The 21,218-nt window shown below is 66.6% G+C and overlaps 1 protein-coding gene across 1 annotated transcript in view; it reads left to right on the forward strand.

The window, feature by feature from the left end:
* The window catches only part of PER2 (period circadian regulator 2), a 35,003-nt gene that overhangs the window by 11,082 nt on the left and 2,703 nt on the right, over window positions 1–21,218 (forward strand). The window contains exons 3-21 of the mRNA XM_070071477.1: window positions 1,372–1,526; window positions 2,699–2,820; window positions 3,774–3,975; window positions 6,572–6,620; window positions 7,292–7,434; window positions 9,038–9,116; window positions 10,512–10,618; window positions 10,967–11,120; window positions 11,414–11,522; window positions 12,124–12,249; window positions 12,599–12,680; window positions 13,916–14,075; window positions 14,181–14,287; window positions 15,011–15,175; window positions 15,975–16,229; window positions 17,753–18,435; window positions 19,250–19,412; window positions 19,876–20,068; window positions 20,815–20,965. Of these exons, the coding sequence (XP_069927578.1) occupies window positions 1,372–1,526; window positions 2,699–2,820; window positions 3,774–3,975; window positions 6,572–6,620; window positions 7,292–7,434; window positions 9,038–9,116; window positions 10,512–10,618; window positions 10,967–11,120; window positions 11,414–11,522; window positions 12,124–12,249; window positions 12,599–12,680; window positions 13,916–14,075; window positions 14,181–14,287; window positions 15,011–15,175; window positions 15,975–16,229; window positions 17,753–18,435; window positions 19,250–19,412; window positions 19,876–20,068; window positions 20,815–20,965 (3,205 nt within the window). The remainder of the gene's footprint in view (window positions 1–1,371; window positions 1,527–2,698; window positions 2,821–3,773; window positions 3,976–6,571; window positions 6,621–7,291; window positions 7,435–9,037; window positions 9,117–10,511; window positions 10,619–10,966; window positions 11,121–11,413; window positions 11,523–12,123; window positions 12,250–12,598; window positions 12,681–13,915; window positions 14,076–14,180; window positions 14,288–15,010; window positions 15,176–15,974; window positions 16,230–17,752; window positions 18,436–19,249; window positions 19,413–19,875; window positions 20,069–20,814; window positions 20,966–21,218) is intronic.

A 21,218-nucleotide genomic window follows, 5' to 3' on the forward strand; every position in this document is an offset into this window, starting at 1 on the left:
CTGACAGCACGAAGGCGCGGCTTTCACCTTGCGCCTGCACTTGCCGGGCTTCGTTTTCGGAGGGCGGAGGGCGCTGTGTTGCAGTTTTCGCTTGGCTCCCTGTTGTAAGTCGTCTCGCAGTGGGCGTTGAAGGCCTGCCCTCCCTGCTGGCCGGGGGCCTCGGCCGCTCTGAGCTGGGCCCTCCCTTGTTCTTGCAGCCCAGCCGCCTTTGGCCTCACGATGGCAGAGTCTGAACCAGCCTGTGTGCCAGCGGCTGCGGGTGCGGCTGCCCCGCCCTCTCTGGGCCTGCAGAGTCACGGGGAGACTGGGAGTGCGGGGCCATTTTTCTGGAGTGATGCGACTCTTGAAGCTCTGTGCGAGCCCGTTAGTCTGCACAGCTGTGTCCACGAGAGCCCGGCCGCGTGTCCCCGCAGGCTGCTCGGGGCCTTTGCACGTGGCCCCAGCTCCTGCGCCCCTCCAGGCTCCACAGGAAGCAAACCCTGCCTGAGCCTTGGGCAGCTTCACCTGGAACGTTCTTTGTCCTCTTTAGGAGTTTGTGGCCATTTTACCCTTTTGTCCACAGAGCCTTTGCCGTCCCCTCCAGAGCAGACTGCAGCCCTGCGTCCTGGGCCCCGCACCACCCTGCCCCTCTGCCCCGACGGCCCTGCCGTCAGCCAGGCCCCCACTCCGTCCCCTCCCAGCCGTGCCCCCGTTCTGTCCTCTGAGCGCATGGTTTGCCTTCGTGTCCCAGGGGTTGCTGCTGTCCTCGGTAACCTGCCTCCCGCCCCATTCCCTTTCTGCGTGGGCCAGGCAAGGACAGCGCAGCGTGGAGGTGCCGTGGTGCCGTCTGTCTGCCGGCCCTTCCTGGGCGAGGTCTCACTCTAACCCTGGAAGGTCCCTTGGGTAGAGCAGGGACTTTTTTTTTTTTTAATAAAAGATTTATTTATTTATTTGAAAGGCAGAGTTAGAGAGAGAGAGAGAATCCATCTGGATCACTCCCTGAATGGCCACTATGGCCAGCACTGGGCCAGGCCAAAGCCAGGAGCCTGGAACTCCACCCGGGTCTCCCACGTGGGTGCAGGGGCCCAAGGATTTGGGCATCTGCTGCTGCTTTCCCAGGCCACAGCAGAGAGCAGGGTCAGAAGCAGAGCAGCCGGGACTCGAACCTGGGCCCACATGGGACGCTGGCGCTGCAGGCAGTGAACCCCGCTGTGCCGCGGCACCTGCTCCAGCGCGGTGCTTCTTCACTGCCGGCGTCTGCAGACGCCGTGAGGGGGCTCCTGGCCTGCAGCAGGTGACACCGCCAAACCGCTGAGAGCCCCCAGGGCACTGCCCGGTCGCGCCTCTTTTCTGGAGGCCAGCATCTGACTGCCTCTCTCTTGAATCCCACAGCAGCCAGCAGGCTGCCAAAGCGGACGTGCACAGAGAGCTGATCAGAACGCTGAAGGAGCTGAAAGTCCACCTGCCCGCAGACAGGAAGGCCAAGGGCAAGGCCAGCACCCTGGCCACCCTGAAGTACGCCCTGCGGAGCGTGAAGCAGGTGAAAGGTACGGCGGCCGCGCACGGCCCGGGCCCTGCAGTGCGTCGTAGACCCCAGACTACAGCTTCTGAATCGCAGAGGACGTGGAGGCAGTGATGCCGCCGCGGGTGGCGGGAGACCGCGGGTCCCTGGACGTCTTCCTGCTCTGGCTTTAGAGGGGACAGCAGGGTGGGAGACGCGTGTCCATAGCGTGCACCTCACGCCCAGGGTCTGCGGGGCTCTGGTAGGAGCCGTGGTGTCCGGAGGGGTCCTGGAATCAGGGGAGGTTGGTCCCTATCCTCACGGCCTGCAGCAGGGGCCAGGCGCTGTGCGCGGCTCAGGTGGGCTGCCCACTCATCTGTCCCCGTGGCCTCCGGATGTCCGGCCCTGCGTCCCGGTGGGTGTGTGTCAGGCGGCAGGATAGGAAAGAGCTGGTGGAGCTGGTCAGTGATGAGCCAGACTAAGGCTTCACGTGAAAACACGCGTGCAGAACGTGTGTGCAGGAGAGCACGCGTGCAGAACTCCTGGGCCACACGGCAGCAGCCTGTGGACTCACTGCGTGACCCTAACTCGGTCACGTCCCGGCTCAGCTGCCCTCCTGCTCCTGAACCACACGACGGAGCCTAGCCCGGCTTCTGCCGCTCCTGGCGGGACCCTCCTCCTGGGTCGCGGTCAGGCAGGGGCTGTGCGTGCAGCACAGGTGGGGGCCCTGCACGGCTCCTGCGGCATCCTTAGGCCGGGAAGGGGTGCTCTACAGCGCAGGCCGCGCGTCCCCAGCCAGCGGCGGTGTGAGCGCCACCCACCCTGCGTCCGTCACACACACGAAAATAGCAACAGAGACAGATCTGAAAGGCCGGGCCGAAGGCGAGACGGCGGCTTTTTCCTGCGAGCAGCCATGGCCGTCTCGCACGGCGTAGGCGGGCTCGCGTGACGCTGCGGCCGACCGGCTCCACGTTTCTCAGCATCTGGGCAGCTTGGGTCGCAGGGAGCAGGTGCTCTGCGCCTGTCTCCGGTCCCCTGACCGGGGGGAAGGGTGGCCATGCTGCCGCCGTGGTCGCTAGCTTTGCCCTCGGGCTTCTGTGCTCCCGTGTCCCGGGAAGAGACTCCGTGTGTCCCACTGTTCCACGGGGAGGGTGGAGTTCCAGGCCGTGGGGGTGCGTCTCGGCCTCGCCCCCTGAGCGCCAGCGCCTCTCTCCACAGCCAATGAGGAGTACTACCAGCTGCTGATGTCCAGCGAGAGCCAGCCGCACGGGGTGGACGTGCCCTCCTACAGCGTGGAGGAGGTCGAGAGCGTCACCTCCGAGTACGTCGTGAAGAACGGGGTGAGTTCTGCGGGGGCGGAGCTTCAGGAGGAGTTTGCGCCTTTTGGAGAGGAGCAGGGTGGAGGGTCCTGGCGTGCAGCGGAGTTGGCTTCTGTCTGCGGGGAGAGTGCGTTCGCACCCCGGCCACGGCCAGCAGCTTGGGCCATCGCGGCAAAGCCAGCTGAGACTGAGCTGGGCGAGAGTGTCACCCTCATCCCACCCTGGCCGGGGCCAGCAGCTCGGGCCGTCGCGGCAAAGCCAGCCAACTGAGCCAGGGGAGAGTGTCACCCTCACCCCACCCTGGCCAGGGCCAGCAGCTTGGGGCCGTCACCGCAAAGCCGGACTGAGCCAGGGGAGAGTGTCGTCCTTGTCCTGGCCAGTCGTCGTGGCCAGCAGCTACAGCTGGGGTCCAGGGGGAGGAGATGGATGGGACAGTCGTCCCCTTGTCCAGGGCCTCGTGACTGCGAGGAGGAAGCCGAGCCTAGCAGCTTCAGGCTGTGCATTTTAAGTGTCCCGCTGAAGGTGAGGCCCCGTTGGGGGAAGTGCCCCAAGTTCTCAGTCTGTGAGAGCAGACTAAGGCCGCCAGGTTCCAGCTTGTGCCAGAATCACGCCAGTGCCTCGGAAGGGGCCCAGCCCTACCCACCTGTCGCCTGCAGCTGGCCCCACGGAAGGCTCAGCCCTGAGCTCAGAGGCCCAGCGGGCAGAGAGGGAGCACGCGGTGGGCTGGGGGCTGCAGAGGCCTCCTGAGTCGCCGGCAGCTCCCGGACCCTGGCAGAGAGAAGGCGGCCAGGCGTGCAGCAGGGAGTCCCTGCCACCTCCCATGCCGGCCCAGCCCAGATGCCAGGAGCTTCGTGGCCACGCCAGCAGCGTGGCCTGCACCTGCCAGGGAGGCGGGACACCTGGGCTGGCAGTGTCCTGTCGCCGCCCACGCAGGGACCCCAGCTTCCCTCCACTGGCCGTGTTCCCCTCCCCAGGATATGTTTGCTGTGGCTGTGTCCCTGGTTACGGGCAGAATCCTGTACATCTCGGAGCAGGTCGCCTCCATCTTCCACTGCAAGAGAGACGCCTTCAGCGACGCCAAGTTCGTGGAGTTCCTGGCGCCGCACGACGTCAGCGTGTTCCACGGCTGCACGACGCCTTGCAAGCTCCCGGCCTGGAGCGCGTGCAGCCGAGGAGGTGAGGCTCTGGCGGCTGGGCCTGCGCCTGCTCCAGGGGCGGGGGTGCTTCTGACAGGCGAGCCGGGGCTGGGTGCGGCGCCGCCTCTCCTCTGCCCGCCCCACCTCTGCCAGAGAGGCCGTCAGAGGTGCAGGTGAGCAGGTGTGAACGCAGGGAAGAAAGGGAAGTCTTCCGCACGTTTCGGAGGGGAGAGGTTGCGGGAAGGTGGGTGCTTTGGCACGAAGCTGCCCCAGGACTGGCATCGTGGCGTGGCTGTGGTGAGGGGCACGGCTCCCCGCAGGTGGGTGGCTCCTCACCCCTCCGCAGCCACAGTGAGCAGGCGTGGCGCCCCCACACCGATGTCCCAAGAGCCCTTGGCCTTGGCCAGAGGTGGCCGAGTGAACAGAGACCGTGAGGTCCTCTGGGCTCACGTCACCTGCTGCCCAGGATACAGGCTCAGGTCCCTCTGTGCAGTGGCCGCTCCGCCTGTTGCGTCCAGCCTCTCACCTCAGCCCAGGCCGCCCCCGGTCCTCTGCCTGTGCCCCCGCCCCTGCCAGACGTGTGGTTCAGAGGTGGTGTGCCCCCCCCCCCCAACTGCCAGACTCGGGCTAAAATCTGCTGTGGTGGTGAGTTGGGAGGCCTTTTAGGGCAGAGCAGGGTGCCAGGAGAGGTGAGCTCTCCCCTCACGGGGCTGGGTTGGCTCCCAGGAGAGCAGGCGGCTGTGTGCGAGGCTGCCCTCCTGCCCTGCCTCGCGGCCCCCGAGCGTGGCCCCCGCCTCCCGCCACCAGCTGCCGCAGCTGCCGGAGCCAGGCGGGGCTGCCGAGCCTTCGCAGCCTCTGCAGCGCTGTTCTGAGTCACCCGGCCGCGGGGACCTCGTTACAGCCACAGAAAACGACAGGACAGTGTGGGAGCGGCTTTGGAACTGGGCGGGGCCGTGGCTGGAGCAGCGGGTTAAGCGTCTCCTCGCGGTGCCGGCATCCCACATCAGAGCTCCGGTTGGAGTCCCGGCTGCTCTGCTTCTGGTCAGCTCCCTGCTGGTGCACCTGGGAAGGCAGCAGCAGATGGCCCGGTGCTAGGGCCCCTGTCACCCACGCGGGAGAGCTGGATGGCGCTCCCGACTCCTGGCTTTGGCTGGTCCACCTGTGGCTGTTGCTGGCGTTTGTGGAAGGAACCAGCGGATGGAAGATCTCTCTCTGTGTCCCTGTGTCTCTGTCACACTCCTTTTCAAATAAATAAATCTAAAAAAAAAAAAAAAAAGGAAAGAAAGAAAGTGGACCCAGAGAGTTTGGAACTTCCCAAGAGCGCGTGAGCAGTTGTGACTGATACGTCACTGGACGTGGGGCCCTCGCGGGGTCCAGGAGGGCCGTTCTGAAGGGGCCTCAGAGACGAGGGCACTGTGCCCGTGAGCAGCAAGGACCCTGCTAGGATTCTGCAGAGCCCTCGGGTGCAGGGGACCGGGACACGGACGAGATAGCCGCCCAAGGGGTGCCGGTTGGGCCCCGCCCCCACACAGCAGCCTGGCTGCCCCCTGGCTGATGGGTCAGAGACGACGCTCCGAGTCACGAGGAGAAGCGGAGCAGGAACATCCGGGAAGCCCGCGGCCTGGCCGCGCGGAGAGCGAGAAGCAGTGGACGCCAGCATGGAGGGAAGAGAGCAGAGAGCTGTCGGGCGGGGCGGCCGGAGGCGTTCCTGAGACTTCGGGCTGCCCCTCCCAGCGCGTGGGCCTTGAGGGCCACGATGCCCCGAGCTGCTGCCCGCCCGCCCCCAGGCGTGGCGCCCTTGTCCTCCAGCGTGAAGTCCCCAGCCTTGGCACGGCCTGGGCAGTGCCAGTCCTGCAGGCAGGAGAAGGCGAGCACTGTGGGGCGTGGCTTCCTCCATGCGGATTCCCAAGGGCGTCACGGGAAGCCTGCCACAGAGACGGATTCCACAGAACCCCCACGACGCCTCGCGGAGCTCTGGCAGTGGGAAACCCCCTGGAGCCCGCACGGGTAGAGCCCCTCCCTGGCCGCGTGCCTCTCCCGCCTGGGACAGCTGCAGGCGCCTGTGTGCGACCCCCCGCGTGGCTAGGAGGCAGTGCGGGCGTTAGAGATCCTCCTCCAGCCTTAAGCCTCTGACCGATGCTGGCTCGTGTCCCGGCTGCTCCCCTCTGCTCCAGCTCGTTGCTGATGGCCTGGGAAAGCAGCAGAAGACGGGCCACCTGCTTGGGCCCTGCACCCACCAGGGAGACTTGGATGGAGTTCCAGGCTCCTGGCTTTGGACTGCCCCCCCAGCCAGTGTGACCATTTTTGCGGGTGAACCAGTGGATGGTAGATCTCTCTCTCTCTCTCTCTCTCTCTCTCTCTCTAATTCTGCCTTTCAAACAAATCAATAAACCTTTCTAAAAAGAAACACAGACTTGCAGGCTGCCTCGCTGGGTCTCACGCGTGCTGGGAGCCTGCCGCCTTTCCCGCTGCCGGCCCAGGGCGTGAGCTCCGGGCTGGACGGCCTGCTGGGCGGCGCCCAGACTGTGGGAGCTTCGTCAGGAAAGCGATCAGCGGGGTCTGGCTTGTGCTCGGGCAGCGGTGCCGCCCCGCGCCTCGCGGTCCGAGGTGGAGACTGACCCGGCTCTCTCTCGCAGATTTCACCCAGGAATGCACAGAGGAGAAGTCTTTCTTCTGCAGGGTCAGGTGAGCCCCGCGCCCCGCGTCCCTCGCTGGGGGGGCGGTGAGCCATGGCCCCTGCGGCTGTGATGAGCTACACTGTCAGTGTGGCCAGGGGCTGAGAGAGGAGGGCAGCCGTGGGGTGAGGGACCCAGGACGGCACAGACCCCAGGGTCCTGCGGTGTGCAGGTGTGCCTCTGCAGAGCCCAGCCAGTCTTCTCTCCAGGCCATTGACCCCAGGGGGCCAGGGCCTCACGTGGGGGCAGCTCCCTCCCGTCCCTGGGGGTGGGCAGTTCCCCTCCCGTCCCTGGGGGGGGGCAGCTCCCCTCCTGTCCCTGGGGGTGGACAGCTCCCCTCCCATCCCTGGGGGGGGGCAGCTCCCCTCCCATCCCTGGGGGTGGACAGCTCCCCTCCCATCCCTGGTGGGGCGGGCAGCTCCCCTCCCGTCCCTGGGGGCGGGCAGCTCCCCTCCCGTCCCTAGGGGTGGGCAGCTCCCCTCCCGTCTGCGGGTGCCCTGGAAGAAGGCAGGATGGCTTCCCGCTGTCAGCCGTTGGCCCTTGGACTCAGTGCGGGGCAGCTGGGGGACTGAGGGGCAGCCCAGGCCCAGCCCCTCCACGTGGGCTGCGTCCCGTGGGACGAGCTGGCGCCCCAGCCGGGCTTGGCGCAGCAAACGCGTTGCTTCTGTCGTGACCCCACAGCGTCGGGAAGAACCATGAGAACGAGATCCGCTACCACCCCTTCCGCATGACGCCCTACCTGGCCAAGGTGCGGGAGCGGCCCGGGGCCGAGAGCCAGCTCAGCTGCCTGCTGCTGGCAGAGAGGGTGCACTCCGGCTACGAAGGTAATGCCGCCTGCGCCAGCTGGCCCTTCCCCTGGGGCCCTGTCCACCAAGTGAGAGCAGCCCTGAGCCGGGGAGCCCGGCGCCCCGAGCCTCGGCCTCCTGGCCCCTCGGCACCAGAGCCCCAGTCTGTCAGCGCGCCTCTCGCGCCCCACCGGCCCGTGCACACCTGCACCTGGCTGGCCCTCCCGCCACGCTGCACCCCTCCAGGCAGTCGGCCTCAGCGGCTGCCGTCCTCTGCCTGCACCTGGAACCTCCCCGCCCCAACACGGAAACAGAACCCAGGTTCTTCCCCCAGTGCCGGAGGACACAGGCGCTATGCCACTTGATGGCTTCCATGTCACAGTCCCCGTGCAGACTGCTGTGTGGCCCCTCAGTCCTCACGTGGCCTCGTCGCCCTGATGGCTTCCGTGTCATAGCCCCCTCGGTCCTTGTGTGGCCTGTTACCCTGATGGCTTCCATGTCACGGCCCCCTCGGTCCTCGTGTGGCCTCGTCGCCCTGATGGCTTCCATGTCACGGTCCCCATGCAGACTGTCTGGTGGCTCCTTGGTCCTCGTCACCCTGTGTATTCTCAGAGCGGCAGCTCAGTGGTTCACGCAGTTCTGAACTCCCTGGAATCAGGTGTACCGGTGCCGGCTTACACGCAGGGACCCCTCTGGGCCATGTGCACTGTGTTTAATCTACAGTCTTTCTAGAAAGCATTTTTTTGTGTGGTGTTTGGCTCAGCAGCTTAAGCCACCGCTTGGGACACGTGCATCCTATGTCAGGGTACCTGGTTAGTCTGCTGCTCCCGGGGGAAGTGGGCGATGGCTCAAGTAGTTGGGTCCCTGCACCCATGTGGGGACCTGGATGGAGTTCCTGGCTCCTGCCTGCAGATTTGGGCAGTGAATGAGCAGATGGAAGACCTCTCTCCCTCTCTGCCTCTCTTTCTCTCTGTGTGTAACTCTTTCAAATAAATAAACAAATCTTTAAAAAAAAAAATACTGATTTATTTGAAAGGCAGATTTACAGAGAGGTCTTCCATCTGCTGGCTCACTCCCCAAATGGCCACACGGCCCAACCCTGGCCGAAGCCAGGAGCCAGGAGCTGCTTTTGGTTCCCTTAAGTGGGAGTGCAGGGCCCCAAGCACTTGGGCCATCGTCCACTGCTTCCCCGGGCCATTATCAAGCAGGGGGACCGGAAGTGGATCGGCCAGGACTCAAAGCAGTGCCTGTACGGGATGCCGGCGTTGGAGGCAGTGCCTGACCCACTACGCCACAGCGCCAGCCCCCTCTGCTGAGAATTTCCAATCCAAATACGTGACTCATCTTTCTACAAATAGTTCCTCTGAGACTGCTCATCTCACGCAGAAAGCATGAAGATGGCCTTCCCGCTTGATTTTGCTGAGAGAAATGTCCACGTGGCCCCGTGCTCCTGCCAACGTGGCCCTTGCTCGTTGTCGAGAGCTGCCCACAGGAGGCCGGGAGGCTGGCTGGGGCCGCCCAGCGGAGGGCCCGCTCTGCTCTCTGCGCGTGGGCGCTCTGAATTCACGGGGCGCTTTCTAGCGGGTGTAACTACGCGCGCATTTCTCAGATCAGAAATCTCTGCAAAATTCTGTCCTTTCAGCTCCTAGAATTCCTCCTGAAAAGAGAATCTTTACCACCACTCACACGCCGAATTGTTTGTTCCAGGACGTGGATGAGAGGTGAGTGTCCCTCGCTGCCGCGGGCGTGGGGAGCAGCGTGCGCTCTGCCTCTCCCATTCCCTGCTCCGTCGCCCAGCATTGTCTCGGCGTCGCTCACCTCGGCGAAGGCCCGCGAGCTTCCACGCTGACGTTAAAGCTGAGGCCCTGTTGGTTTTACTTGACCGATAATTGGTAAAACATTTGCCTGGATGCAGCCACAGGGTTACCCTAAAAGCTTCTCCGGGTGGGAAGTGTGTGCCAGGGCTCTCTGGCACAGCAGGGGTGTCTGCCAGCGGCCAGCGTTGGCACTGGAGCGGAGATGCCACTGGCAGGGTCCCCACGGAAGCCGGTCTTGCAGCCAGCGTGCCGGGGGCCGCTCCAGGAACAGGTTCCCTCCGTACCTCTGCCCACGGTGCTGGAGCAGGTGCCGTGGCCTCGTGAGTCAGCAGCAGCCACGTTCTGGGCGGGTCCCACCGTGATGTGCCCTCTCCCAGCCCCTCACAGATACAGGGAGACGTGGAGGAGGAGGCGCGGCCTCAGAGGACACGAGAGGAGGCAGGCGGGGAGGCGCTGGCGTGCAGGGCTTCCTGAGAGGGGGCCGCTGCGGGGATAAGTCTCCCCCAGTGTCTGCAGCGGGCCAGGGACACCAAGTCCCAGCCTGCTGGGGAGGGCCGCTCTGGGCAGCCGGTGTGCCCCACTGATGCCTGCGGCAGAGGTGAGCCGGTCTCAGGATGCGGCTTCCTGGGCCCCGTCTCTGCCAAGCAGGGGTCACGGGCAGTGGGGCTTGGGAGCTGTGTTCGTAGGGCAGCCCCGGGGTCTCGTGTTCCTGCAGAGCAGGGCGTTGGCGGGAGGTGCACGTGGCACTGCACACCAGGGCTGCTGCCCCTCCTCCGGCCAAGCCTTGACCTGGGAGGGCGCCAGGGGCACTGCGTCCATTCTGTCCAGAGGAGAGCGTGAGGTCTGCAGAGCGTGCCTCAGACAAGGAGGAGAAAACCCGCCTCGGGCAAGGCCCACGCCGTGGGGGTGGGGAAGCAGGAGTAGCCGTGGATTCGCGGAGGCGGAGGGGGAGCGGGTGACCGTGGCAGAGGAGGCACAGCAGCACAGAGCCCGGGCCCCAGGCGTGACGGCGACAGCTGGAGGAGCCAGCCTGCACGCGTGGCCAGAGCAGTGATGGAGGGGTGGGGTGAGCTGGGCAGGAGGCAGGATCTAAGCAGGCATCAGGCGAGGCCGCACCTGCCCAAGGCTGTCACTCACGTGAGAAGGGGAGGGTCTTGGAGGGAGAAGAGCAGGCGCTGCCCGGCTTCACTGCCCCGCCGAGGCCCCGCCCCGACCACGGGCACGCTGGGAGTCTGCCTGCCTTTACCAGGTGCGGGAGGTGGCGCCCGCCCGGGCTGACGAGCGCTCTCTCCCCCGCAGGGCGGTGCCCCTCCTGGGCTACTTACCCCAGGACCTGATCGAGAGCCCTGTGCTGCTGCAGCTGCACCCCAGCGACAGGCCGCTGATGCTCACCATCCACAAAAAGAGTAGGTCCGCCAGCGTGTGCCGGAAGCCAGCGTGCTGTGTGGGCCCTCGCGGGGACCCGTGTGCACCCAGCGCCAGCGGGTCCCGCACGGAGGCGGGAGTGGCCGGCTGGAGTCCTTCATGGCAGCCCGTGACTCTGCCCTTGGTGTTGACCGCAGGGCCTGGGAGGTGCTGACAGGTGTCCCCCGGCAAGCCCAGCCCTGCACGGGTGACCCCAGAGGTCCCTGACCTCCGGGCGTGTGCATCCTCTGCCGGAAGCAGCCCCTCCTTTTAAAGCAAACAGCTCAACGTTCGTTTCTGCACAGCCAGCGCGTTGGCTCTGCCGGGTGCCTTGACAGCTGCCCTCTCAGTCCTGCAGGCCGGCGGGCAGCCCTTCGACTACTCGCCCATTCGGTTCCGGGCCCGGAACGGCGAGTACATCACGCTGGACACCAGCTGGTCCAGCTTCATCAACCCGTGGAGCAGGAGGGTCTCCTTCATCATCGGGAGGCACAAAGTCAGGGTGTGAGTGCTCCCAGGCCCCCGGGCTGGGCCACCCAGGGGCGCCCCAGGTCATCCTCACTTCCCACCAGCAGGTGGCGCAGGAGGGCGCTCTGTAGGGGAGCCCCAGGCAGGCTGACAGGTGCGGGTGACCCGCCTCCAGGTGGGAGGGGCCTCGTTCCTGCAGAGTGGGGAGCAGGCAGGGGGTGGCGGCGGGGGGGGGGGGGGGGGGGGCTGCAGGGAGGAGGGGAGGCCCTGGCATGCAGCGGTCAGAGGGGCCTCCAGCGAGAGCTCTAACAAGCAAACAAACGGCGCAGGGGTCCCCTGAATGAGGACGTGTTCACGGCCCACCCGTGTGCAGAGGAGAAGGCCCCTCACCCTGGCGTTCAGGAGCTCACGGAGCAGATCCATCGGCTGCTGCTGCAGGTGCGTGTGCCCCGCACCAGACACCCACCCTCGTCCCGACGCCCTCCAGAGCGCGTCGGCTCTGCCCAGCCCTGGCTCCCGACTGCTGGCCTGGCGCCAGTTGTCCGGGGATGCGCCCGAGGCCCGTGGGGCACAGCCTGCCCTAGCCCCGGCGCCCTGCTTCCCAGCCTGTGTTCAGGCCCCCACACCTGAGCTGCAGCCCGGAGGAAGCCTCTCGTCCCAACTCAGCCCCCACAGGCCCCACCGAACTTCCACGGTGCTGGCCCTGGGGCCCCAGCCACGTGGGCTGTGGCACAGCTGTGGTGGCATCGTGTGTGGTTTTAAAGCCCGGGAGAGAAGTGAGCTGCCCAGCCGTGTGCTGATGAGCAGGTTAAACAAACGCCCCATTGGGCACCTCCTTGGTGATTGTGCCCGGGACAGGGCACTGCCAGTGAGGCCGGAGGTCCATCTGCGGAGCAGGACCCCAGGCTTCAGACTCCACCCCCATCCTCACCCCTGCCACGCTCCGCAGACCAGCACGCACCTGCTCCACGTGAGCGTGTGGGCGTGGTGCCAGCCCCCCGCCGCCATGGCCACAGCGCTCTGTGTACTGTCCCCGCAGCCTGTCCCCCACAGTGGCTCCAGTGGCTACGGGAGCCTGGGCAGCAACGGGTCCCAGGAGCACCTGCTGAGCCACACCTCCTCCAGCGACAGCAATGGCCACGAGGACTCTCGGCAGAGGAGGCCCGTATGTCCCCTGTGCCCTTCTCCCTGGGGAGAGGTCTAGGAGTACGGGGGAGGTGGACTGTGGGCAGCGAGCGAGGGCCGCATGGCCCCTGCGGTCCGTGCCTCCGTGAGCCCGGTGAGTGGCCGCACCTGGGACCGCAGGGGCGCGGAAGAAACAGGCGAGCGAGTGGGCGGGGGCGGGGGCGGGGAGGGGCCCTGGGGGCCGCTCACTCGGCCGCCCCCCCTCCTGGCTGGAGCTGTGCCCCTCGACCGCCAGCCACAGCGCGTGTCTCCATCACGGGGCGTCTCAGCGGCTGTTCCCGCTGAGGGGCAGGCTAGGGAGGGACTAATGTGCTCACTTGTTCTTCAAGGAGATCTGTAAGACTGACAAGGCCAAAGCCAGAGACCACCATTCTCACGGGCCTGGAGAGCAAAAGAAAACGTGTGTTCCAGGTAACAGACAGGAGTCCCCGCATTTCCCCAACAAAACTGGCATCTGGCAGGGTGAGGGGGGCCGGGCCCCTGCGCGCGGGGGCAGGTGTCGGCCGCTCAGCTGTGGGCCGCGGCCCCGTCCCGGCTCAGCAGGGCCGACAGAGGCACGCTGACTTCGCGGGGAGGCCTGGCCCCCGGGACCCAGCCTGCCGAGAGTGCCCAGGGCTCTGTGGCCGTGTGCACACGCCTGCTGAGCGCGCAGACGCCCACGCAGGTGCCACCTGCCCCACACACGCGTGGGATGAACCTGTCTGCAGTGCACAGCGTGGGCTCTGGGCCTGGCTCAGCCGCTCAGGTGCGCTCCTGCAGCGCGGAAGCTGTCAGCCTACACACACACGCACAGGCCTGCACACACACCAACACACACAGGCCTGCACACACACACAGGACTGCACACACCCACATACACAGGCATGTACACACAACCACATACACACACAGGCGTTCACACACACCCATATATACATACAGGCATGTACACACACCCACACTCACAGGCATGGGCACACACACCCACATACACACAGGTGTGCACACACTCACAGGCATGGGCACACACACCCTCATACACACAGGTGTGCACACACACACAGGCATGGGCACACACACCCACATACATAGGCACGCAGACACACCCACATACACACCTGCAAACACACAGACACGGGCACACACCCACGTACACAAGGCACACACATGCACCCATATACACAGGCATAGGCACACACATCCATGTACATAAGGCACACACATGCACCCATGTGCACACAGGCATGGGCACACACCCACGTACACAGGGCACACACATGCACCCGTGTACCCACAGGCATGCACACATGAGTGTGCGCAGACCTCTGACCTGGGGGAGTGGAGACCCGGAGCCCATACTCTGGCCTGCCGTGTGTTTCTCCTTGGCCACCGTCACCAGGGTTCTTGGCCTATGGGGCGTGCTGGTGGCCACACTGAGTGTCGCGTGCAGGACACGGCTGTCACTCGAGGGCTCTGAGGGAAACAAGGGAGTCAGGCCAGGAGCAGAACAGAACCCGCAGCACGGCGTCCCGGGGGCCACGGAGGTTACGGTCGCCCACCCCGAGGGGTGCGTTTGAGAACATGGGCGTGCGCAGGAGGGCTTAGGGCACCGGGGTCCGTCCTCGGGGAGGAGGATGAGACGCAAGGGGCGCTTCGTCGCCTTCCAGACCTGCAGAGTGGTCGTGCGGCCCAGGAGAGAGCGGTCCCCGCTGCTGAGGACAGCTCAGCGGACAGCGCGTCCCGGGCGGGCTTCCCCGAGGAGCTGGCCTGTAGGCCCCAGCCCGCCTGCTCCTACCAGCAGATCAGCTGCCTGGACGGCGTCATCAGGTACGCGGGGTCTCCCTCCGCAGCGCCTCCCTCCGCGGCGCAGCGGCCGCTCCCCCGCCCCTTAGTGACGCCTCCTGCCTCCTGGCCGTCTGTCTGCCCGCGCAGGTACCTGGAGAGCTGCAGTGAGGCCGCCACGCTGAAGAGGAAGTGCGAGTTCCCGGCAAACATCGCCAGCCGCAAGACCACGGTCAGCCCCGGGCTGCACGCCGCAGGTATCCGGTGGCCTCGAGCCGTGGGTGTGCGGTAGTAACAGCTCCGGCCGTGGCCTCAGCCGTCATCCAGGTCCCCAAGTGCCCTTCTCGCCTCCCGTGGCTCCCAGTGACCGCCGGGGCACGGGTTGGGTAGAGGCCTTCTCAGACAACCAAAGCAGTTCAAAGTCAGGAACTGGAGGCGGGGCTTGTGGGCTCAGAGGAGGAGCCCTCGGGCCCCCCCCGTGCCCAGCCCCACACCCCGCTGCTCTCGAGCCCCAGCTGGGCTCACGAATGTCGTGAGTGCTGCCGATGGCCTTGCCAGCACCAGAGACGAGGAGTCCCAGTGCTGAAGGGGGCACGGCACTGGCCTGGTGCAGGGGGTCCCAGTCCTGAAGGGGGCACGGGCACTGGCCTGGTGCAGGGGGTCCCAGTCCTGAAGGGGGCACGGCACTGGCCTGGTGCAGGGAGTCCCAGTCCTGAAGGGGGCACGGGCACTGGCCTGGTGCAGGGGGTCCCAGTCCTGAAGGGGGCACGGGCACTGGCCTGGTGCAGGGGGTCCCAGTCCTGAAGGGGGCACGGGCACTGGCCTGGTACAGCGACTGGCCAGTCTGCCCTCACCCACCGGGAGGTGGGCAGGTGGGTGCTGGCACTGCCCAGGCCTGCTTGTGTCTGGCGCTCACGTGCCGTGGGGCCGCATCACAGCCTGACGTGACCGTGCTCCGTGGGCTCCGTTCTCCCACACAGAGGCTGCGTCGCCCCCCGAGGTGAACAGCCACGCGGAGGTCAGCGCTCACCTGAGCTCGCTGGCGCTGCCCGGCAAGGCGGAGAGCGTGGTGTCCCTCACCAGCCAGTGCAGCTACAGCAGCACCATCGTGCACGTCGGGGACAAGAAGCCGCAGCCCGAGCTAGGTGAGCCGTGGCTCCCAGACAAAGCAGGTGTCTGCAGCCCGAGCTAGGTGAGCCGTGGCTCCCAGACAAAGCAGGTGTCTGCAGCCCGAGCTAGGTGAGCCGTGGCTCCCAGACAAAGCAGGTGTCTGCAGCCCGAGCTAGGTGAGCCGTGGCTCCCAGACAAAGCAGGTGTCTGCAGCCCGAGCTAGGTGAGCCGTGGCTCCCAGACAAAGCAGGTGTCTGCAGCCCGAGCTAGGTGAGCCGTGGCTCCCAGACAAAGCAGGTGTCTGCTGTCTCGTTTCTTTATCTAAGTGCGAAGATCTCTACCATAGCTGGGTAAGGTATGGGGGACCCAGGAACCCCAGAAGCGTAACATGTAGGGACAGGGCCGTGGTGCCCCTGGTGGCGGCCGTCTGCTCGTGCTGAAGCAGAAGGGTGGACGGTGAGGCCCCCACCTCCCCCCCATGCCTAGGGCAAGGCCAGGAGCAGCCCAGGGTCAGGTGTGAGTAAAGCAAATCCTGAGTTTGTTCCTCACTGGGAGAGGGAGCTGGTGAGGGGACGTGTCCATGTCAGAAACTCAGTCCAGCGCCCCACCCCCACCCTGCTGCTGTCCCATCCACCCCCCACTGAGCGTGGTCTCCCCACCGGCCCAGAAAGACGCAGGCGCCTTGGCCTGCCGCGTGCTGGCAGCCCGTCCCGGAGGAGGGCTGGGGCTTCCCGCCGCCCCTTCCTGCCCTGTTCCCATCCTCGCCCTGAGCACGCCCGTTCTCCACGTTCACGCGAGTGGTGGGCGTCGAAGGGCCTGGGTCTTGTGTTGCAGAGACGGTGGAAGACGCTGCGAGTGGGCCCGAGTCCCTGGACTGGCTGGCGGGCCCCGGGCTGCCCTGCGGCCTCAGCCAGGAGAGGGAGCCCTTCAAGCCGCTGGGCCTCACCAAGGAAGTGCTGGCCGCGCACACGCAGAAGGAGGAGCAGAGCTTCCTGCACAGGTTCAGGGACGTGGGGCGGCTCGGCGTCCTCCAGTCCCACTGCCATCACTACCTGCAGGAGCGCTCCAAGGGGCAGTCCAGCGAACGAGGTGCGTGCAATGTCCGAGTTAAATACGCGCTTTTAAAAAGATTCATCTACTTACTCGAAAGGCAGAGTTACGGGGGGGGGGGGGGGGGAGCTGTCTTCCATCCGCTCGTTCACTCCCCTAACGGTGGGGGCTGGGCCAGCCCGAAGCCAGGAGCCAAGAACATCATCTGGTCTCCCATGTGGGTGCAGGGACCCAAGTACTCGGGCCATCTCCCCCTGCCTTCCCTGGCCATCAGCAGGGAGCCGGGTCACAGTGCAGCAGCTGGGGCCGCCCAGGGCTCCCATGGGGACGCTGGCACCGCAGGCGGCGGCCTGACCCGCTGCGCCACATGCCAGGCCCAGGTGCCAGTTTCAAACTGTCTGAGGCGTCCCCCCCATCAGAAGCACACCTGTCTGAGCGGCTGTCACGCGGTCTGTTCTGCAGCACTGCACGCCGGGGCCCACACGTCGGGGCGAGTCCCACGTCCCAGGCCGTGGTGCTCTGGACAGTGGCTGCAGCCCAGGTGACGGCGTGGGGGCCTCAGAGAACCGGCCGATTAGCCCCGAAAGAGCCTGTGCCGAGGGAGCCGCTGGGCCCCAAGCGAGGCCCTGCCCTCCTGGGCAGCCTGGCCTGGCGCTGGGTGCTCCCCCCGCCTTGGGCAGCGCCTGTGGGGCGTGACGCTGCACCTCAGGCTGGAGCCAGCTTCTTCACTTTGCTTTCTGGTCCAGGAGCCCACTTGTGACCCAGCCACCGCCCACACCCACAGACAGCACCTGCCCCGCCGCGGGCCTGTGGCCCCGGGGTCTGCACTAGTGAGCCCAGGAGACGCCCCTCCCCCGAGGACCTGGCTGTCCCAGGATGAGAGCAGGGGGTGCCTGCACCCTCCAGCTGAGGCGTCTGCTCCAGCGTTGCTGCCGGGAACCCCGGTGGAGCTTAGAAGAAGGCCCCCTCCCCCGTGGGCAGCCAATGCAGAGCCCCTGCTTCCCCTAGCACCAGAACCGCGCTGTCCAGGCCTGCGTGGCCGTCAGCCCAGGGCCTTAGCCAGCAGCCCCGCGACACGGGTTTCCCGCGGGAAGGACTCCAGGCCGAGGGCCGGAACCGCAGGACCGCCACCCTCTTGGCAGCTCGCCTTGCGCTGGCCATCACAGCTACTGTAGGAGCCCCACGTGCCGGGACCGTCCCGGGGGCAGTGGTTCACAGCCAGAGGCCCCTCTGCCTGGGCTGGTCCGGGCATCCCCGCAGTGCTGTGGAGGCGGGAGCACACCGCCCCCCACCTCCCGGCCACCTGCCTTCGGCTATGTTTAAGGAGCCGCCGTGGTAAAGTTGGTAAAACTAGAAAATGAGAAGGCGGTCAGCAGCTGGGCCCGCAAGCTGTCAGGCTCGGCCCCCCCTCCGCCATGTTCTCCCTTCACCGAGGTCAGGAGTGCCGAGGTGGCCGAGGCGGCCCTGGGCTAGCCTGGGACGCGGAACTCCGGGTCTCCCGGAGCTGGTGGAGTGGGAATCGGCCTGGGGATGTTCACTCTGGTGGTTCCTCCACCTTGTAGCCTCCCCCGGACTAAGGAACGCTTCGGGAATAGACTCGTCTTGGAAAAAAGCCGGAAAGAACAGGAAACTGAAGTGTAAACGGGCCAAGCCCCGGGACTCGTCCGAGAGCACAGGGTCTGGGGGGCCTGCGCCCCCGCGACCGCCACTCGTGGGCCTCAACGCCACTGCCTGGTCCCCCTCGGCCACGTCCCAGTCCAGCTGTCCTGCCGTGCCCGCCTACTCCCTGCCCGTGTTCCCGGCGCCCATGGCTCCGCACGCCAGCCTTACGGTGCCCACCGTGCCTCTGGACGCCCAGTACCAGCTCGCAGTGCAGGCCCCGCTGGCCCCCGTCATGGCCCTCGTGCTCCCCAGCCATCCCCTCTCTCTGCCCCAGGCCTTCTTCCCCAGCCACGCCGTACTCCAGTCCCCGGCGGCCCCTGCCTCACAGCCGGAGTTTGCCAGGCCGCCATGTGCTTGTCCGGCCACCCCAGCCACGCCTCCATTGGCCTCCGGGGCGGGGGGCAGGGCCTCCCCCCCGCTGTTCCAGTCCCGCGGCAGCTCACCCCTGCAGCTCAACCTGCTGCAGCTGGAAGAGGCCCCCGAGGGTGGTGTGGGGGCCACAGGGACCCCAGGGACAGCTGCCACGGGGCCCGACTGCAAGCCTGCGACGTCTCGGGACCGGCAGCTGAAGGCACCTCCAGCCGTAAGCATTTCCTGATGCTCTTTGCTCCCGGGCTGGCATGGCTGCTCTTAGACCCCCGAGCTTTCCACCAAGCCATGCGTGCCGTTTACCCGACCGCGTCGGAGAGGGCTCCGCGCACCTTGCAACAGCTCGTGGTGGGTGCAGAGCCCAAGTGGCCATGTGGGGGCTTGTGGGGGATACCTAGGTCCCCCACCCCCATCTGTGAGCTCAGAGCCAGGCATCCTGCTGGCTCCCTGGAGTGCGGTGGCAAAGCGGCCCAGGTGTCCGTGCAGAGGAGGAAGGGGCGGCCGGGGCCTTCTGCACCCCGAAGCCGGTGACACCGTTTCCACCCAGGGCCTTGAGGGTGCGGCTGGCGAGTCTGGCTCAGCCCTGAAGCTGTGGTTTTATTCCCACAAGGCACAGGGACGTCAGTCTGTAGGGCCTGCAGGCGGGTGCAGTCTTAAGGGCCTGGGCTCCTGGACCCAGGGTGGACCCTGGCATGTCTCCCCGTCCACCTGCCAGCTCCTCAGCCCTGGTCCCGGGTCCTGGGCCGACAGTCCCAGGGCCAAAGATGCGAGGGTCAGGGGCTCTCCCCGGGCCAAGCCCCTCCCTCTTTCCACCCACTGTGAGGAGGGGCCTCTGGGGACTGCAGAAGCCGTCTCCCTGCACCACCCCCACGAGCCTGGGTGCCCTCTGCTCACCAGGCCCCTTCCTTGACTTGTGTCCCGGGAGGACCTGGCGCGTGCAGCCCCCGCAGCCCCACCCGGCCCATGCCCCACCCCTGTGTGCCGTGTCATTGCGGGGCCCCGACTGCAGTGTCGCTCTGTCCCCGAAGCAGGAGGAGCCCTCGGACACCCCGAACAGCGACGCCCTCTCCACGTCCAGCGACCTGCTCGACCTCCTGCTCAACGACGCCCTGGGCTCGGCCGCGGGCTCTGCCCTGTCCGGGAGCAGCGCCTCGGACTCACTGGGCTGCGACGCCTCCCGGAGCGGGGCAGGTGTGTGGTGCTGGGGGCGGCAGGGACGAGGCCGGCGCCCGTGCTCAGGTCGGCTCAGGTCGGGCGTGGCCCTGGGCGGCCAAGCAGCCCACGCCTGCGGCTCCGTCGGAATTCCACATCCTCCCTGTTCACTTCCCGCCAGCCCCGGGGCCAGGCCCTCCCTCGGCCTCCCAGGCGGTGGTCCCCTCTCCTGAGTGAGCTGCGTGTGGGTGAGGACCGCCGCGCGCCCTCACTGACCAGCAGCTGCCAGGCGGCTCTGAAGCCCCCGGAGGCGCCCACCGCCCTCCCGGCCGCCTCCCCCTCTGTGCTCTGTGCACAGGGACCACGGACAGTGCGCTTGGCCAGACCCGGCTGTCTCGGCAGGCACTCATGGACGTCCGCGTTGCGGTTCCCGGGGCTCTGTCGGGAGCCCCAGCCGGGACCCCGGGCCAGGGCTGACCTGCCGCCGCTCGGTGTCTTAAAGGCAGCAGTGACACGAGCCGGAGCAGCAGGTATTTCGGCAGCATCGACTCCTCCGAGAATAACCACAGGGCAGCGAGGCCCCCGCGGCTGGGGGCCGGCGAGCAGCTCCTCAGGTGCGTCCTGCAGGACCCCCTCTGGCTGCTGATGGCCGACACGGACGACAGCGTCATGATGACCTACCAGCTGCCCGCCCGGTAACCACTCAGCCCCTGCTGGGGGCGCGGGGAGGGCTGGGGTTCACATCCCCCAGACAGGGGCGGCCAGCGGGGTGCCCTGCCCTCTGAGAGCCCTGCCTTAGAGCTGGGGAGGGGCAGAGAGTGGGCCCTGGGCCGGCCTGGCCCTGTGAGCTGGAGCCTGGCGTGGCTGCCTGCAGCCTGTGAGGAAGGCAGGCCTCGGTCCCCCTCGGGGCCTCACGTGAACTGCTCTGAGGGCTTCGTTCCAGCGTCTCTTGCGTGCTGCTGCCGGGGAGCCCGTGGGGCGAATGGGGGGGGGGTCTGTCTGTGCAGGGCCGAAGAGGCCGGATCACAGCTGTCGGAGGCTCTGTGCCCAGGCTGTGTCTGCGTCAGGCCACCCTGTAGAGCTGGACGTGGGTCCTGTCCTTAGCGCAGCCCCTGCAAGGGGAGCTGGGAGGGAACCCAGGACGGCAGGGAGGCGGGGCCCAGGGTCCCCAGTGCCCTGCGCCAGGACCTCCCAGGTCCGCCCGGCCCGTGCAGAACCCCTGCACCTGCCGGCACCGGCTCCCGTGCTGAGCTTGGAGTAAACTAAAATCCTGACCTGGGCTCCCGTGCCCGCAGTCACCCGCCGGGAGGTTAAGGGTCCTGCAGCAGGGTGGTCTCTGTGGCTCTGAACAAAGCCGTCTGAGGCTGCGTTACTCAGACTGGAGAAGTCCGCACAAGATGAAAGACTGGAGCCCCAGACGCTGCACACTTGTGTCCTGCAGGGACGCGGACACGGTTCTGAAGGAGGACAGAGAGCAGCTGAGGCTGCTGCAGAAGTCCCAGCCGTGGCTCACCGAGGGCCAGAGGCAGGAGCTGCACGAGGTCCACCCGTGGGTGCAGACGGGCGGCCTGCCTGCGGCGCTGGACGTGGCGGTAAGCTCGCAGCGCCCCCTGCTGGCCCGAGCTCTCGGTACTGGCTCTGCGGCTTCCCTGGGACCATAAACTTGTGAAATTGAGTTACTCTTTAGGGAAAGAGGTCATTTCCAAAGAGGTTTAAATATCTAATCTATCTCACGGAAAGCGGTTTTCCCCCTTATCAATTCTGGTTCCTGTTTCAAGAACAAAAAGGAAAACAAGTGCAGCAGGCTTGTTGTCAGCCCTGGCAGCCACGCCGGTCCCGCCCCCA

Source organism: Oryctolagus cuniculus, chromosome 3 (assembly GCF_964237555.1).
Source record: "Oryctolagus cuniculus chromosome 3, mOryCun1.1, whole genome shotgun sequence".
NCBI lineage: Eukaryota > Metazoa > Chordata > Mammalia > Lagomorpha > Leporidae > Oryctolagus > Oryctolagus cuniculus.